The sequence below is a fragment of the Mesoplodon densirostris genome, chromosome 3 (genome assembly GCF_025265405.1).
Source record: "Mesoplodon densirostris isolate mMesDen1 chromosome 3, mMesDen1 primary haplotype, whole genome shotgun sequence".
Classification (NCBI taxonomy): Eukaryota; Metazoa; Chordata; class Mammalia; order Artiodactyla; family Ziphiidae; genus Mesoplodon; species Mesoplodon densirostris.
Genome location: NC_082663.1, coordinates 146,528,507 through 146,546,433, shown reverse-complemented (window position 1 = coordinate 146,546,433; position 17,927 = coordinate 146,528,507). Strand labels below are relative to the sequence as shown.

The following is a 17,927-nucleotide window of genomic DNA, read 5'->3' as shown; positions in this document are numbered from 1 at the left end:
CAGCCTCCTGTTTCTTTCTACAAACTCTTACATTTGTTATTCTTTTTTTATGGGAAATGCAACTTAAAACCAAAGGCTCAGCAATTCAGCAGGATAATCTTGGGGGAGAAACATCTGTTGGGATGGAAACAGTAACATTGGTAAGTTTAAAACATCATATTTCTCTTTTTCCACATTCAGAAAAGAAGGGGAATCTCATTTATAGCATGAGCACAAGTGATAGATGTTTGCAGTAGGTGGCAGTCACCCAGGGGAGAGCAATGTCTATGGTGAGATACTCTGAATAGGATGAATTTGGGGATATCCTAAACCTAGCTTGATACTTATTGCCTCAGAGTTCCCATAAGTCCTCATTTCCACATATGTAACGGGACATTTGAGATTTTACAACAATCCATGAAGCTGTACAGGATTATTTGAAGGTTGGAATAGATGGAACATCATTCTGGCAGAAAGATTCCATCATTCAACTTGAAAGAAATCAACAGGGCAGAGGTGTATGAATGTAGTAGAAATGGTAAAAGTCATCTTCATCATTGTAATGATGTTTCAAGTGTGAGATGAGTAGGATCAATTAATGAGTCTCAGCAATCTTTGCATCATCATTCATCTATCCATCCACAGGCAAGAATCCACAGTGGATGGAAACTGTAACTGTGAGCAATATAGGAAAGACTTCAGTGAACACTTGAGCTTTAGGACAGGCAGGAGAACTCAAAATGGAGGCAACACTCACGAGCATAATGAGTATGGAAAAAGCTTCCTTACTCTGCAGAAGAAAACCTCTACGGTTGTGAAGCATTTTGTGTTTAATCACTGTGGAAAAGCCATCATCCTGACTCCAAATATTGTGGACAGGAAAACCAGTGTGGGAGAGAAAGTCTTGGAATGCAGTGATGGTGAGGAAGCTTGTGTGAATCAGCCTTCTCTTCAGGCACAACTAGTAACTCGGAATGGGGAAAAACGCTGTGAACAGAAGGAACATGGGAGAGCTTCGATTCTCTCCACAAGGCGTGGTATACCTGTACAAAATCACACCACAAAAAAAAGTTATGAATGTAAGGAGTGTGGGGAAGTCTACATCATATATCCATTAAAATTCACATGGGAACCCACAATGGAGAGAAACCCTATAAATGTAAGGAATGTGGGAAAGCTCTCGTTATAGCTTATGAACTTAAGAGGCTTATAAAATCTCATACTGGAGAAAAGCCCTTTATATGTAAGGAATGTGGGAAAGCCTTCATTAGAGCTGATCACCTTAGGAGCCATGTAAAATCTCATACTGGAGAGAGGCCCTTTATATGTAAGGAATGTGGGAAAGCCTTCATTAGAGCTTATCACCTTAGGAGCCATGTAAAATCTCATACTGGAGAGAGGCCTTTTATATATAAGGAAAGTGGAAAATCCTATTTTTATCCCTTATTCCTTAATGATCACATGCAAAATCATAGTGAAATAAAAGTGCATAAATGTAGGGAGTGTGGGAAAGCCTTCCTTACTTCCTATAGACTTAAAGAACTTATAAAATCTCATAGTGAAGAGAGGCCTTTTCCATGTGAAAAATGTGGAAAATTCTTCAAAAGTTCTTCATATCTTAAGATTCACAATCGAATTCACACTGGAACAAAACCATATAAATGTACGGAATGTGGTAAAGCCTTCATCAGGCCTTTTGTACTTACTGAACATATGAAAACTCATGCTAGAAAGTTTTTATGTGAAGATTGTGGAAAATTTTTTGTCAGATCTCAGTTTAGGGACCATAGAAAATCTCACATTGGAGACAGGCCCTTTCTATGTGATCAGTGTGGAAAATCCTTTAAACATTCCTTATACCTTCATCGTCATAAGACAATTCACTCTGGAATAAAACCTTACAAATGTGAGAAATGTGGGAGAGCCTTCACTTGGAAATCAGACCTTTTTTTGTTTGTTTGTTTTTGTCTTTTTTCGATACGAGGGCCTCTCACTGTTGCGGCCTCTCCTGTTGCAGAGCACAGGCTCCGGACGCACAGGCTCAGCAGCCATGGCTCACGGGCCCAGCCGCTCTGTGGCATGTGGGATCTTCCCGGACTGGAGCACGAACCCGTGTCCCCTGCATCTGCAGGCGGACTCTCAACCACTGCGCCACCAGGGAAGCCCCGGAAATCAGACCTTTCTAAACATGTCCAAACTCATGGTGGAGAGAAAGAAACCTCAGGATGTAAACAATGTGAGAAATCCTTCAGTTATTCCAATTCCTCACGAAAAACTCACCCTCTAGCAAAATCCTATAAATGAAGAATATGTGAGATAGCCTTCAGTTCTCTTTGTTTGTCTTGAAAGAAATCACTTTGTCTAACTGATGTCAGGTATGTGGGAAAGCCCTCAGTTGCCCTGATACACTTGACGTGAAAAGAGCACACTGGAGAGATGGTCTTCAAGCATAAGGAATGTAGGAAAGCCATCGATCTCACAACCCAGCCTGTTAGGGCTCACAGTGAAGCCATACTATTAAGAAACATGGAAAGCACTTTACTGTTTGCTCAGGGCAATGTATGTTCCGTAAATATGGGAGATCTTGCAATGCAGAGGAACTCTACTGATATAAGATTTCTGGAAAGCTGTACATCTCATGAGTACTTTGATGTTCACTTGTGATCTTACTGTGGAGAAGAACCATTAGGCATGTGAGAAATATTGTACAGTCATCATTTTTTTCCACTAGATTGTTGCTCGTGCTTAATAAACATGGGGTGATTCACAGGCAAGAGAAACGGAGTGTAGTAAATATGGGAAATGCTACTCTGAGTCTGAAATCTTAGGGTTTCTGAGAAAGGATAGTGTTCCAGGTGGTCCCAAAGATCTATTTTGAACATTTGTCATTTGGCCGTGACCTTTCCTGGACAGTGATACGTCTTTCCCTCATCATCGGGCCAGGCCAGTCTAGTTGCTACATTTTCCAGGTCACAACCTGGCCAAAAGTGGGCCTACAGGATTCACACTTAATCCTCTTTGGACCCCCTGTTTTTTCCTGTTGGGTGGACCTGGTCTTATATTATGAAGACAGGAACTGCTTGACTATGTATGAGGCTCACCAAGTCCATCTACATCAAGTCCCAATGGCCAAAGTGGAGGATATAGTACATCTCTGTAAATCTTGTAAAGATGACCTTGTCCTCTCTCATACCTGATCCTTTCAGGGTCAGGGTCAAGCATGGGATGAGTGGAGAGGAAGTGAGATTTCATCTACTAATGTGAGACACCCTGATTTCCTGACCTTTGTGGGAGAACAACACCCCGATGCCTGTGGAGGACATTCAACCTCAGGCCTTGCAGGAAGAGGGTGAGAGCAATGATTGTTCCTTTTCACCCCTATATTCAGCTCCACACCCATGCAAAACAATCATGTCGTGTCTGGATCAAACAATGTCTGCTGTAGGTGACATGTCCTCCCTCTGGGTTTGTCCTCCAATCCAAGTGCTTGAAAAGTGAAAAACTCATGTGACTCTGGCTGCTCCTGATAATGTGCGCTGCTTGATGCCATGACTGGCAGTTCCTGAAGGTGGGTTTTAGGTTCAGACACAGACAAATGACTAGTACACCTATTATTCATCTTAAAGATGGCTTTACAGAGGTTGATCTCTCCTCAGTTACTCCCCCATCTTTGTCACCACTGGGAATTACAGAAATTGAACAGGATCTGTCAGGATTTTTTATTGGCTCAATTCTACCAGCTGTCAGTAATGTCCTCAGTACAGGTGTACCAACTGCACCATTATTGCTACCAGAACTAGCCAGTCCCTCATTTATGTGCCACCAGTGAACCCAGCTACTGCATTACCAGGTCTGATGCATTTACCAGCAGGTATGCCTAACCTCTGCACCCTCCCCAGTCTTAGGCTTCCTGCACCCCACATCATGCCAGGTGTCAGTTAGCCAGAACCCAGGTTCTGCCTTCCTAGGACTTTATCTAATAATAAAAACCTCATTTCAGCTTCTGATGAAAGGTTACAGAGTTCTCATGCTTGAGCAGCCTTGGGTTACCTCGCGTATAGCCAATCAGGGTACAGCTTCTTTTTTTTTTTTTTTTTTTTAAACTATTTATTTATTTATTTATTTGGTTCTGCTGGGTCTCAGTTGTGACAGGTGGGCTGCTTAGTTGTGGCGGGTGGGCTCCTTAGTTGTGGCATGCAAACTCTTAGTGGTGGCATGCATATGGGATCTAGTTCCCTGACCAGGGATTGAACCCGGACCCCCTGCATTGTGGGCGTGGAGTCTTAACCACTGCACCAACAGGGAAGTCCCCGGGGTGCAGCTTCTTGATGACACTTTCTTGAGGCTAATCAAACCATTGTAATGATAATCCAAGTCAAGCTTAAAACAGAGCCTGGACTGGAATTAACCTCTGAACCTTCATTTATACATATTTATATGTGGAGTAATGTGTCATGTTTGGTTCTTTTTTGTGTATGCATATTGCTATTTGGCCTATCTGTTGACCTCTTTAATTATTGGCAGTGACACTGAATTATCAGCAGATTAGTCTTAACTCCCTTGAATGCAGTGTAATGGATTATATACTAGCCCTGGATGACATTCTGATTTTCTGAAATAAGACCTATATTTCCAGTAGAATTTGTTGCAGTTGCCTGAGTCTGAGACCTCATGGGTCATGTTAGAGGTTTATATGCAGGTTGGCCTCATTCTGCTGCTTCGACTCCTAGTGATAGTGTCATCAACAAGTGTCTACTGAGATCCACGAAGCAGATTTCGTCCCAACTCTTGTTCTTTAGTGGTTGACAAGGTGCCATTTTCATGTGAAAATTCTCCAAAAGCCAAGTTGATGTGTGAACCAGGAGCTTGCTGAAGACCCTCCTCCGTGCATCGCTCTTGCCCCTGCTCATCATGTTCTACATGTGAATACAAGGCTCTGATCCCTTTTTTTCTCAGAATTGAGAAATGCAGTGAGGAACGTGGAAAGATGAGATCATCTCTCCCATTGAGACAACAAGCAGGCTTGGTTACTATTGCAAAGAAACAAATAAATTCCACAACCTCAGCATTGCTCTCCTGTAAGACAACCCAATGTAGTGCAGACTCCACATGGGCCCTCTGTGTCACCCCTGAGAGACTCAGGGACAAAGGGAACCAATACAAACAGGCTAACTTTCCTTGGAGGAGGGGAATAATCAAGTCACTGGTCCAACAGTTTTGGTGATGGAGATGTGGCTTCCTGGAAGAGGCAGAACAGTAGTGGCCAGGCTGGGTGGAAAGACAGAGAAGTATCTGGAATCCAGTAATGAAAGCTCTTCCCCAGACATTTGCCCATGTTTGGTGCAAGAAGAGAGAACAAGGATCCCTGCTGTCCTACTTCTTAATGAGGCTCAACAGTAAGTGTATCAGTAGTTATATCAGTTTGCTTTTCCTTAATTTCTCAATCTTATACTACCATTAATTTTTAATTTATTTTTTGGCTGCATTGGGTCTTTGTTGCTGCGCTCAGGCTTTCTCTAGTTGCAGCAAGTGGGGGCTACTCTTCGTTGCTGTGCGCGGGCTTTTCATTGCAGTGGCTTCTCTTGTTGCGGAGCATGGGCCCTAGGCCCACGGACTTCAGTAGTTGCAGCACACCAGCTTGGTAGTTGCAGCACGCAGGCCCTAGACTGCACAGGCTTCAGTAGTTGTGGCACACGGGCTCAGTAGTTATGGCTCGAGGGCTCTAGGCACAGGCTCAGTAGTTGTGGCGCACGGGCTTAGTTGCTCCAGGGCATGTGGGATCTTCCCGGACCAGGGATCAAACCCATGTCCCCTGCATCGGCAGGCCGATTCTTAACCACTGCACCACCAGGGAAGTCCTATGCTTAATTTTTTTTTTTTAAAGAAGATGTTGGGGGTAGGAGTTTATTAATTAATTAATTTATTTTTGCTGTGTTGGGTCTTCATTTCTGTGCAAGGGCTTTCTCTAGTTGTGGCAAGCGGGTGCCACTCTTCATCACGGTGCGCAGGTCTCTCACTATCGTGGCCTCTCTTGTTGTGGAGCACAGGCTCCAGACGCGCAGGCTCAGTAGTTGTGGCTCACGGGCCTAGTTGCTCCGCGGCATGTGAGATCCTCCCAGACCAGGGCTCAAACCCGTGTCCCTGCATTAGCAGGCAGATTCTCAACCACTGCACCACCAGGGAAGCCCTATGCTTAATGTTTTAATGTCACTTTATACACAGACATTATGTGGACTTCAAAAATACCTACGTTTTTGCTATCCAATCTTAAAATCCTTTTCTTTTACTTGGAGCATTTACTGTATAATATAATAAATTACTAATAAATTTGGGTTTGTGTGTATCATCTTATTTTTTCCATATTTATCTCATTTTCCATCTTTCTCTACATTGTTAATATATTTTCATGCAGATGATTTAACTGACGATGATTGAAATTTATATGCTCCACTACTTTTCCTTTAGTTGCTACCCTGAAACCTTTTAAATTAATGTCTTTCATTGAAGTCTTTTTTTTTTTCATTCATTGAAGTCTTAATACCTTTTCCCTTGTACAAAGTGTACTGGGACTTGTGAATACCGCAATGCCCATTGTCAACTCCTCAGCAACACACTGACCCAGAGACCCAGAAATCAGTCTGTAGTCAGGAGAGCCACAAAACAGGCCCAGGTGACAAAAAGAACCAAGTCCCCCCAGAGAAGTGGCAGAGCCGCCCCTGTCTTATGAGAGGTTATGTTTGACAGGGAATGGATACCCCAGTGGGGAAGTGCTCAGTATCATCAGAAACAGTGAAATTAGTGCACTATCATGAGGTAAACTGACCACTACCATAAGGGGACACAGCTGTGGAGACTGACTGCATGATTGCCCCGCTGTGGCCAAACAGTAATGATGATAGGAATGGCTATGACTGTTCCCCAGCTTTCCTGGGTACTTCATGTTGGCCTTTTCTATCCCAGACGACTTTGGAGCTGGCTGTCTGCCTCAGCCCCCAGTGGTGCATCCCAACGGATGCATTGGATTTGTCCCCTGGCCTTGCTGGGACCTTGCAGTTAGTGCAGCTGTGGCCCTTTCTTCACTCTTTACCCAGACCTGCCGCTCTCACAGGCAGCTGTCTTCCTGCCTCTTTCTCTCCCTCTGACTGCCCTGTCACTTGTCACACAAAGGGTGACTTGTGGGTCCCTGGTGATGGGGACATTATATAAGACATTATTGCCCCTGAGCAGTATGTCTTTCCACATAACAGCAGAAAGGCATCTCTTTAGTACAGGAGCTTTGAGGCGAGGAGTGGGGAAGATTATTCATTAGAGTGAAGGGCAGAACAGGGTCAGCTTGTGTTTGTGCTCCATGAGGGGAGGAGAGATCTGCACCCTGAGCTTCTGAACCAGTTCACTTGTGACCCATTGGAACACAGCGCCTTTCACCACTACGAATCACTTTCATCAGTGGAATCAATTTCATCATTCTTATCTCAATGTTAATGGAAAAGTTAAGGGACAGGTTGGGGATATCCTTCCGCCTGAATCTATCACGTCTTGTCTCTAGAGCAAAGCCCAGAGTTCTTGGTCACAGAACATATTTAGACAGGTACACCGTTCAGCCCATGGTGACTCTGGGGGCACCAGGCCCCTGCGCTGTCCTGGAAGGCCATGTGATTCCTCAGCAGCCAGGCAGATTGGAACCCAAATATCTACAAGGGCAGCTCCAGGAGCTACTGGGCTCCCCTCAGCTGGGAATGCAGAACACTCTATTGTGTGGGCTTCGTCCTTGAAGCACTTGGTGGCTGATTTGTGTCAAAGCCCACCTTCCCTCCCCAACCACCGGCTCTCAGTGATGTGTGTCCGATACTTTTCCTGCGTGACCCACTGCATTTGGCCTACCCTCTGGTGCCTGCCTGGGAACAGGGCATTCCTGTTTCTGAATGGCTGAGGCAGCTGTACTTGTGAGGCTACTGACCTCCCTGTGCTGGCTGCCTACCGGAGTGACCCTGCATGTGGGCATTTAAAGATACTGTTTTGTGTTAGGTGTTTTGTTCAGTGTTTTAGTCTTTGAAATGCCAGCTAAACAGTTTGTTTTTTTTATATTCACTTTTTTTACACTCTACATTTCTCCATTTGGGGTCTGAGTTTAGTAGTTTAAAAAAAAACTAGCCTTTTAAAAAAATCTGACTTTTGATTTGCAAATTGATTTAAAATGTACACTTTAAATAAACAGCTGATATATATACATTTAATATTACTAAAGGAACCTGTAGCACTTTACTGTCCTTTTATGAGCAGGTTTTTATACAGCTGGGTCTCTAAGAAAGGCACTCCACGTGCCACAACGAAGAGTAGCCCCTGCTCGCCGCAACTAGATAAAGCCCGTGCACAACAACAAAGACCCAATGCAGCCAAAATAGATAATTAATTAAAAATAATTTTTAAAAAAAGAGATAGTACACAGTTCCATGGGAGGACTTAATCACCTTTCTCCCCATAATGTTTCTCCAAACAACAAAGAAAAATGAGTTAGGCCATATATGTGAAAACAGTGAGCGAAGGCTTAATGTATGTGTACTGAATACTGTCTCTCTAGTAACTTACAAATCAGAAAGTGCTTGTCTGGGGATGAAGGTGAGGGGATGGACTAGAACAGGCAGGAGGGCTTTGGAGGAAAGATAATTATGTTCTGTATCTTGTTTCAGCTGGTGATCACTCAAGTATGTGCAGTTTTCCAAAGTCATTCCCTGAATGCTTACATGTGCTTTTCATTGTACACTAATTGTATCTTTTTAAAATTTTATTTATTTATTTTTGGCTGCATTGGGTCTTCATTGCTGTGCACGGGCTTTCTCTAGTTGTGGCGAGCGGGGGCTACTCTTCGTTGCAGTGCACGGGCTTCTCACTGCAGTGGCTTCTCGTTGCGGAGCACGGGCTCTAGGCGTGCGGGCTTCAGTAGTTGTGGCATGCAGGCTCAGTAGTTACGGCACACAGGCTTAGTTTCTCTGCAGCACGTGGGATCTTCCTGGACCAGGAATCAAACCCGTGTCCCTGCCTTGGCAGACGGATTCTCAACCACTGCGCTGCCAGGGAGGCCCCACTAATTGTATCTTAACAACAAAAAGTAAACATCCTATGCAGTCACCAGGAAAATAAACAGATTTCTGGCCCTGTTCAGTACAGGGTTTCCCAGTTTGAGGAATGTGGTATTAAGTAGAATCTCTACTATGAAATAGATAGCTGGTTTTCACCTGTGACCATATATGACTTCAGGGTTAACAGAATAACATTGGTAAACAAAAGACACATAATGCTGCCCAGGACATTTAAAATCTGTCCAAAAGAAAGCAGGTCCTAATGCCGGACAATATAGACTTGATGTATGTAGTTTCAGGCTTCAGGCTTCTCATCTGTGGGGTTATCATGATGGTGGATTTTGTTCATGCATACGAACTGTGGAACTTTCCACCTTTGTCATTCGAATACTGTTGTGAAGATTACCATTTAGGCTGCCCGTCAGTTTTAGACTGTGATTGGGCGCGGCACCCCCTTGCCTGCCCGCTTGTAAGCCTCACAAGTGTCCGATTGTAATAAATCACTTCTTATCAAAAAATTAAAAAAACAAAGACTGTGATTGATTTTAACCAAATAGAGTTGACCTTTAAAACCACAGAAGGTTAAAAGATATCAAATGGTTGAACATGAAGGAAATCTGAAGAATAAATGAATAAAAGTAAAACAGAAGAACTGATAAATAATTCCCAGTGGTGGTTCTCTGAGAAGACACACATCCAGGGAGACTCATACAATACATAGATGTTGGAGAAAGTCTGACTTGGCATTTCCGCTTTGCAAAGGTGATGGGGAGAGAACAGACCTGTTTCAATTGAATTTTCCCAACCAAGACTTTGTTGAAGTTACCCAGTACTTAAAATTTATTTAGAGAGTTTTGGGCAAAATTTATTTAGAGGGTGTTGGGTGGGGGGGAATCATGATATTGTTTTTCTAATCTTTTTTGGTTCAAGGTATAATAGTCAATATTTATTTTCCTTTTCTGCCATTATCTGCCCCAGAATATTTATGCCACTGTGGGTGTGTATGTAGGACCTTCCCTATTTTCTTGCCTGCTTCATTTTTTCCATATCACTTTTGAACTGGTATATTAATCATTACTTTATTATCTACCTCCTACCATCATATCAGCTCATCTAGACCGCGTACATGTTTTTTTAACTTTAACTTTTTATTGAAATAAAACATTACATACAGAAAGTACACATGAGTGTTTAGCTTGATACATTTTAACAGTGGAACACACCAATGTAACCAGCACACAGCTCAAGACACAGGACGTTACCACCACCCCAGTATCCCCTGGTGTACCCTTCCAGACACATGCCTCCCAGGGTAAGCACCTTCCTGACTTCTGATAGCATAGGATGACTTTTATGTCTTTGTATTTGACATTAATGGAATCATACAGTATCACATTTTTAATATAAATATATTGTTAAATTTATTTATTTGGCTGCATTGTGTCTTAGTTGCAGCACATGGGATGTTCGTTGAGGCATGTGGAATCTTTCCTTGCGACACGTGGGCGTCTCTCTAGGTGTGACGCATGGGCTCTAGAGCATGCAGGCTTAGTTGCCCTGCAGCATGTGGGCTCTTCGATCCCCAGCCAGGGATCCAACCCGCATCCCTGCATTGTAAGGCAGATTCTTAACCACTATACCACCAGGGAAGTCCAGTATCACTTTTTGTTTTGTTTTGTTTTGTTTTGTGGTACGCGGGCCTCTCACTGCTGTGGCCTCTCCCGTTGCGGAGCACAGGCTCTGGATGCGCAGGCTCAGAGGCCATGGCTCACAGGCCTATCCGCTCCGCGGCATGTCGGATCTTCCCGGACCGGGGCACGAACCCGTGTCCCCTGCATCGGCAGGCGGACTCTCAACCACTGCGCCACCAGGGAAGCCCCTCACTTTTTATATTTAAATAAACTTCTAAATTTTGGAACAGTTCAGATTTTCAAAAAAAAAAAAACAAAAATGTGTAGACGGTACAGAAAATTCCAGTGTACCTCACACCCAGTTTTTTCTGTTGTTAACATCTTACCTTGCAATTAGACCTCGTACATTTTTTTGTATACACTGCTCGTGTCTTCTCAGTTTCCAGCACGGGGACATAATTATTTCCTGAGAGATTAAAGGAGAAAACCAGAGAGAAGGACTTAAAAGGAGATACAGGTCTCCAGGCTTCTCCAGGCTCCTTCAAGGGAACGTCAACTATGTTGACTGAATATTTCATTTTTCTTTTCTTCATAATTCCCAGCTGCAGTGTATACTGTGTAAGCCACGTATAGACTTTAAATTTTTTCAATAGCCACAATAAACCAAAAAGAAATAACTGAGATCATTTTTAAATAAATTTTATTTAACCCAACATATCCATAGTATTTCAGCATAGTAAGTGGTAATGGTGATATTTAAATCCCTCATATGGAGTATTCAAAATTCTCTGGTTACTATATATTCATTAGATGTAACTGATATGTGTTTAGCTCTCAAAAAATTACAGTTGAAAAGGTAGCTTCCGATAACCAAAATATTTCCAATAATTGTCTACATACGGGTGTGAGGCCAGCAGCTCCCAGAGCCCTGGCTGCAGATTTAACCTTGGACCCCCGTGTCCTGAGTAGTTGTCACATGGCCCTCCAGACACGCTTCATAATTGAAACAGTGTCTCAAGTCTGGAAATCCAAAGACTGATTTGTGTCATCACAGTAGAAAATCACAGCCCACTAACCAATTTCCAGGCATAGGTCAATAAGAAAGAACCTTTTCATCAAAGGGAAGACCTTGCACCATCACCACAATCCATACTAAATCTTCTCTCAAACCCTCCTCAAAAGGACTTGCAGTCTTTGCTATAGTGACTAGGCACTGGGGAGAGGAAACACCCAGATGGTCTCAGATGACACGAATTTCTGGAAATCCAAACTCCCATTGTAGCCCTCCACCAGTAAAGCAGAGTGTTATGGTAGGATTCCTCCCGCATGGCTGTGGATGGGCCAGGGGTCAGCTAGTGGGGGGTGGGGTCCAGATGCAGCCCAGAGGACATGGTTCATTCATTCATGTTGGCCTCGGTGGCAGAAGGGACTCTGCAGGTGTAATTAACTTCAGGATTTTGAGATGGGAAATTTATCCTGTATTACTTGGGTGGGCTGAATTTAATCACAAGTGTCATTATAAGAGGAAGGCAGTGGGGTAAGAGAGAGATTTCAAGCTATATTTTTACTTTTAAGATGGAGGAAGGACCACCAGCCAAGCACTGCAGGGGGCCTCTAGAATTTGGAAAAGGCAAAGAAAGAGATTCCCCTCTAGTGCATCCAGCATTAAGCCCCTTGCTGATACTTCATAGAATTCAGACCTCCAGAAGTGTAAGATAATAAATTTCTGTCATTTTAAGCCACTGGACTTACAGCAACTTTCTACAGCAGCATCAAGAAACTAATACACCTCTCTTCCAAAATCTACCTGTCTTACTGCCACTGGCTTGGTCAGGTCCCCATCATCTTTCCCTGAACTACTTCAACAGCCTCCTAACTCTTCACTCTGCCTCCAGTTTCCCCCGCTCATAGCAATACTAAAATCCTCATATTATGCACATGATTACAGCATGGCCCTTGTGCTCAATTGCTTTTAGAATCCTTAATACGTCCAACTAGACTCTCAGTAGTCTGTCTTCCATCTACGTATCTGCTTATTTCTAGTAAGTCAGACATAAGTTCCAAATATCTTACTGAAGTGCTTTACTTGAATTTCCACATACATGTGTGTGTGTGGTTTCTTCTTTCTCAAGTTCCCAATCTCCTATCCTGTTTTCTACCCAAACCCATTATCCAGTTAAATTTCTACTGATTATTTGTTACTCTTGCTCAAGTATATTCCCCATTAGAAGTTTTTCTGAATCCTAAGTGTTGGCAAAAATGTGAAAAACCTGAAACCTCCATTCATTGCTGGTGGGAATATAAAATGGTGCAGCCACTTGGAAAACAAGTTTGGCGTTTTCTTAGAAATTAAATACAAATTTACCGTATGACCCAGTAATTACTCTGCAATACCTACCCCCAAAGAAATAAAAGCACATTTTAGCACAGAGACTCATATGCAAACATTCATAATAGCATTATTCATATTAACCCCAAACTGGAAATACCCACACAGCCGTCAATTGGTAAATGGCTAAACAAAATGTGGTACATCCATACATTTGAATACTATTCTGCAATTATAAGGAACAAAATGCTGATGTATGTTTTCCACATGAATAACCCTGACAAATCATTATGCTAAGTGAAAGAAGCCAGATACAATAGATCATCTATTGTATGATTCCATTTATATAAAATAGCTAGAAAAGGTCAGTTTATAGAGAGACAGAAGCAGATAAGTGGTTACCTAGGACTGAGGTGGCAGTTGATAATACCTGCAAATGGGCATGAGGGAACTTTCTAGGGTGATAGAAATGGTCTGTGGATTGTGGTGATGGTTGCATAACTCTATAAATTTACCAAAACTATTGAACTTACACTTTCAGTGGCTGAATGAATGGTATATAAATGATCCTGCAATAAATCTGTTAAATAAATTAAAAAATTTTTTTTTCTGGACTTAATCAAGGTGAGTTGAAAAGTTTTACCTTTGTTTTCAGCATGCCTTATTACACACCAATATTATTATGGTTACCACTCTGTATTTCAGTCATGTTTACCTCTTTGGTCCCCAGTTGAGTTTGTATGAAGTAGGCAATAAATACACTATGGATTAAACTTAGTAGAATCAAATTGAATTAAAGCCACACTGAATATGTTTTTCCTCACTAAAAAATTATGATTTTCCAGTACTTTTGAAGATCTTAGTACATACCTGATACTTGTTTTATTTTGTTTTTGTTGTTTTTGCCCCCAAAGTCCTTAGTTCCATTCATGGTATTGTTTGGATACTCTTCACAGTCTTTATCACTTGTCTCACCTTTGGTTCCCCAGAAGCAGATGCCGATCCAAGGATTCACATGCAAGCACTTTATTGGAAGGAGCAAGGACCATGGTATATGTGTTGGAGAGAGGAGAAGTGATACAGGGAAGAAAACACATCCAGTAAAGTTTACCTTAAGTCAGCTCCCGCAAGAGTGAGCGGAGTTGCCATCCTGTAGGGAAATTCTGGAAAATGGCACAAAATCCAAACTTCAGAATTATTCCAGCTGAGGGGTGAAGAAGATGGTACACCCCACACCTGTCCATCAAGAACTGTCCCTGGGGCTTCCCTGGTGGTGCAGTGGTTGAGAGTCCGCCTGCCGATGCTGGTCCGGGAGGATCCCACATGCCGCAGAGCGGCTGGGCCCGTGAGCCATGGCCGCTGAGCCTGCGTGTCCAGAGCCTGTGCTCCGCAACGGGAGAGGCCACGACAGTGAGAGGCCTGCGTACCGGAAAAAACAACAACAACAACAACAAAGAACTGTCCCTGGTGGGGCATAATTCTATGTCACGTCTACCATCACGCGTTGGGAAAAGTAGGTTCCACCTGGTGGTGACAGTGGCAGTCAGGCTGGTGTGCAGTGGGGATGAGAAGGGATCCCAGGGAATGTAGGAGAAGTACTGACCACTTCTACCATGCCATCCTTCACTGCAGACTCAGTTCTATCAATATTCTTCTCAAAAAGTGGACTAAGTTCTGAATACATTTCAGAAGTGTGTAACTATCATTCCTGCTGGCACCTCCAGAGACATCCCTTCCCCCAAAATAAACCACATTGGAAAACAAGGTTTATTCTGTTGTATTCATTACTAGATGTTTTAGGATCTTTGGTGTATCTTCAAACTGCCACGATGGGAAATAAATGTCCAATAAAACAAGGAAAGGAAAGAGGAAGGGAAGAAGAAGGAAGGCAAAGAATGAAGCAATATAACAGAGTTACCTGATGCAATATATTACTATGAATCACCTGAACAAACTAGCTGTCAAAACATTCCCGCCTAAACGTCAGTCAACAGAGGAATGGATAAAGAATATTTGATACCTATATACAATGGAATATCACTCAGCCATTAAAAAAGAATGAGATAGGGCCTCCCTGGTGGCGCAAGTGGTTGAGAGTCCGCCTGCCGATGCAGGGGATACGGGTTCGTGCCCCGGTCTGGGAGGATCCCATATGCCGCGGAGCGGCTGGGCCCGTGAGCCAATGCCGCTGAGCCTGCGCGTCCGGAGCCTGCGCGTCCGGAGCCTGTGCTCCGCAACGGGGGAGGCCACAACAGTGAGAGGCCCGCATACCGCAAAAAAAAAAAAAAAAAAAAAAAAAAAAAAAAAAAAAAAAAAAAAAGAATGAGATAATGATATTTACGGCAACATGGATGGGCCTAGAGATTGTCATACTGAGTGAAGTGAGTCAGAGGAAGACAGTATCATATCATATCACTTATATGTGGAATCTAAAAAAATGATACAAATGAACTTATTTACAAAACAAAAAGATTCACAGACTTTGAAAACAAATTTATGGTTACCAAACAAAGTGGAAAGATGGGGGATTGATAAATTAGGAGTTTGGGATTTACATATTCACAGTACTATATATATAATCAACAAGGACCTCTTGTATAGCATAGGGAACTCTACTCAATATTTTGTAATAACCTATATGGGAAAAGAATCTGAAAAAGAATGGATATATGTATATGTATAACTGAATCAGTGCTATGCATCTGAAACTAACATAACTGTAAATCAACTTTAATATAAAATAAAAGTTCAATTTAAAAAATTCCCACTCTTAAAGTTGAAAACCACGTCACTTTTCAGGAAAACTGATAGCAAAGTTAGCAATGTGGGCTCAATGTCAGGTTTCCAGGTTAGCGTCCATCCCATTCTCATTCTCTTTTAAAAATGAGGTAAATGAGAGAAATACCTTTAAAAATGTTGTCAAGATTACATAAAATATACACATAAAACAATAAGAACAGACTTGATATGTGAAGCAGTTTGGTCATGAGTATTGTGTGATTTTCATTCCATTTTTTTCCAGAGAAAGACAAACAACCAAATTAAGGTGAAGAACATCAACATTTGAGAGGATAATTTTAGGGGGAAACCATGCCACATTTGATATAAATGCTACAAATCTAATGTCGGAAATCGCTGGAATGGCTGTAAGAAAGCTGGCCCAAGATAGATATGTATGGTCTGCAAATAGGAAACAAAAGTTAAAAAGGAATTACTGAGGAGGGTGTTGAGGAGAAACTAATACAAAAACAAATAAAAGCAAAGTCATAGGTGCTTTGAAAATAGAAGAAATGAAGCATGTCTTTCAGGGTCAAAAAAGAACCAAGATATTTAAATTCACATTTGTTTTTGAGCCTCACAATGTCCACTTAGTTCTGAGGCCGGTGACCCATCACAGACAAGGGGCACCTCGGCTGAGGAACCTTCCCAGGGCCCCGTTCACATACATCCTTGTTCCTCAGGCAGTAGATGAAGGGGTTCATCATGAGGGTGACCACAGTGTACATTACAGAGGCAAAGGAGCTTCTCTGGGAAGAATGAGTCATATCGGTACTGAGATAGATCCCCAGGCTTGTCTCATAGAACAAGGAGACCACACAGAGGTGAGACCCACAGGTAGAAAATGCTTTATATTTTCCCGCTGCAGAGGAGATTCTCATTAAAAAGGAGGCAATTCGGGGCTTCCCTGGTGGCGCAGTGGTTGAGAGTCCGCCTGCCGATGGAGGGGACACGTGTTCGTGCCCCGGTCCGGGAAGATCCCACATGCCGCGGAGCGGCTGGGCCCGTGAGCCATGGCCGCTGAGCCTGCGCATCCGGAGCCTGTGCTCCGCAATGGGAGAGGCCACAGCAGTGGGAGGCCCACGTACGGCAAAAACATAAAAAAGACAATTCGAGAGTAAGAGAAGAGGATTCCAATGAGGGGAAACACACCCAGCAGGGCAGTGACCACAAACAAGACGATGTTATTGATGAGGGTGTCAGAACAGGCCACCTTGAGAATCTGAGCCAGTTCACAGAAGAAATGTGGAATTTCGGTGCCAGTACAGAAGTTCAGCCGCCTCAACAGTAGAATATGAATCAGGGGAACCCAGAAAATGAGGAGCCAACACATCAGAACCAGGAGGCCACAGAAGCGGGGGTTCATGATGACCGTGTAGTGCAGGGGGAGGCAGATGGCCACAAACTGGTCATAGGCCATCACAGGAGAAAACTATCCATTACAGCAAAAATCATAAAGAAATACACCTGAGTGAGGCACCCTATGTAGGAGATGCCTTTGCTCTGTGTCTGGATGTTCACCAGCATCCTTGGGACAGTGGTGGAGACGAAACAGATGTCCACCAAGGACAGGTTGGCGAGGAAGGAGTACATGGGGGTGTGGAGGTGGGGGTCTGAGCTGATGGCCAGGATGATGAGCAGGTTCCGCAGCACAGCGACCAGGTACATGGACAGGAACACTCCAAAGAGGAGGTGCTGCAGGTCAGGATCGTCTGAGAGGCCCAGGAGGAGGAACTGTGATACTCCTGTGTGGTTTCCTGCTCCCATGTCGCTGGTGCGTCTGCTGGGGAAGGAGGCAAAAGCAAGGTTCAGCTAACAGCCGATTGTGGGAAAGATTGGAGAAGAGGTAGTGATTCTCTGGGAAATAAGTCTTTGGAGAGAGGGTCCAGATTCCACAAAATGAGAGAAAGAGAACTGGGTTCAGTAGAAACTAAAGTGTCTGAAAACTACAGACTTCGCCGTCATAGACTAAATATATATGGCACTGTCCCAGTCCCACTGTTGTAGAGGTAAAGCCCAGTACCCACCCTCTCTCCTCTTTTCCTTCTTACTCCACCAGCCTTTACTGGGACACTGTCTCTGATGGTCATCACTGAAGCTTTCTCTTCTCTGCAGTCTATCTGGGAGAAAACC

The 17,927-nt window shown here is 43.2% G+C and overlaps 1 protein-coding gene and 1 pseudogene across 7 annotated transcripts in view; one reads left to right on the top strand and one right to left on the bottom strand.

Annotated features, from left to right (window-relative positions):
- The window catches only part of LOC132486668 (zinc finger protein 14-like), a 33,595-nt gene extending 18,846 nt beyond the window's left edge, over positions 1 to 14,749 (top strand). For 3 of the 7 annotated variants that reach the window (XM_060094205.1, XM_060094206.1, XM_060094204.1), the window contains exons 5-7: positions 76 to 140; positions 3,186 to 3,328; positions 14,006 to 14,749. In XM_060094205.1, the coding sequence (XP_059950188.1) occupies positions 76 to 140; positions 3,186 to 3,328; positions 14,006 to 14,120 (323 nt within the window). In that variant the 3' untranslated portion in view covers positions 14,121 to 14,749. Of the gene's footprint in view, positions 1 to 75; positions 141 to 920; positions 2,216 to 3,185; positions 3,329 to 4,678; positions 5,518 to 14,005 lie in introns of those variants that run through there. The other 4 variants (XM_060094207.1, XM_060094208.1, XM_060094203.1 and 1 more) reach the window with 4 other exon arrangements.
- A 1,658-nt stretch (positions 14,750 to 16,407) lies between these two features.
- LOC132486670 (olfactory receptor 7D4-like) lies at positions 16,408 to 17,561 on the bottom strand (annotated as a pseudogene).
- Between the last annotated feature and the right edge of the window lie 366 nt (positions 17,562 to 17,927).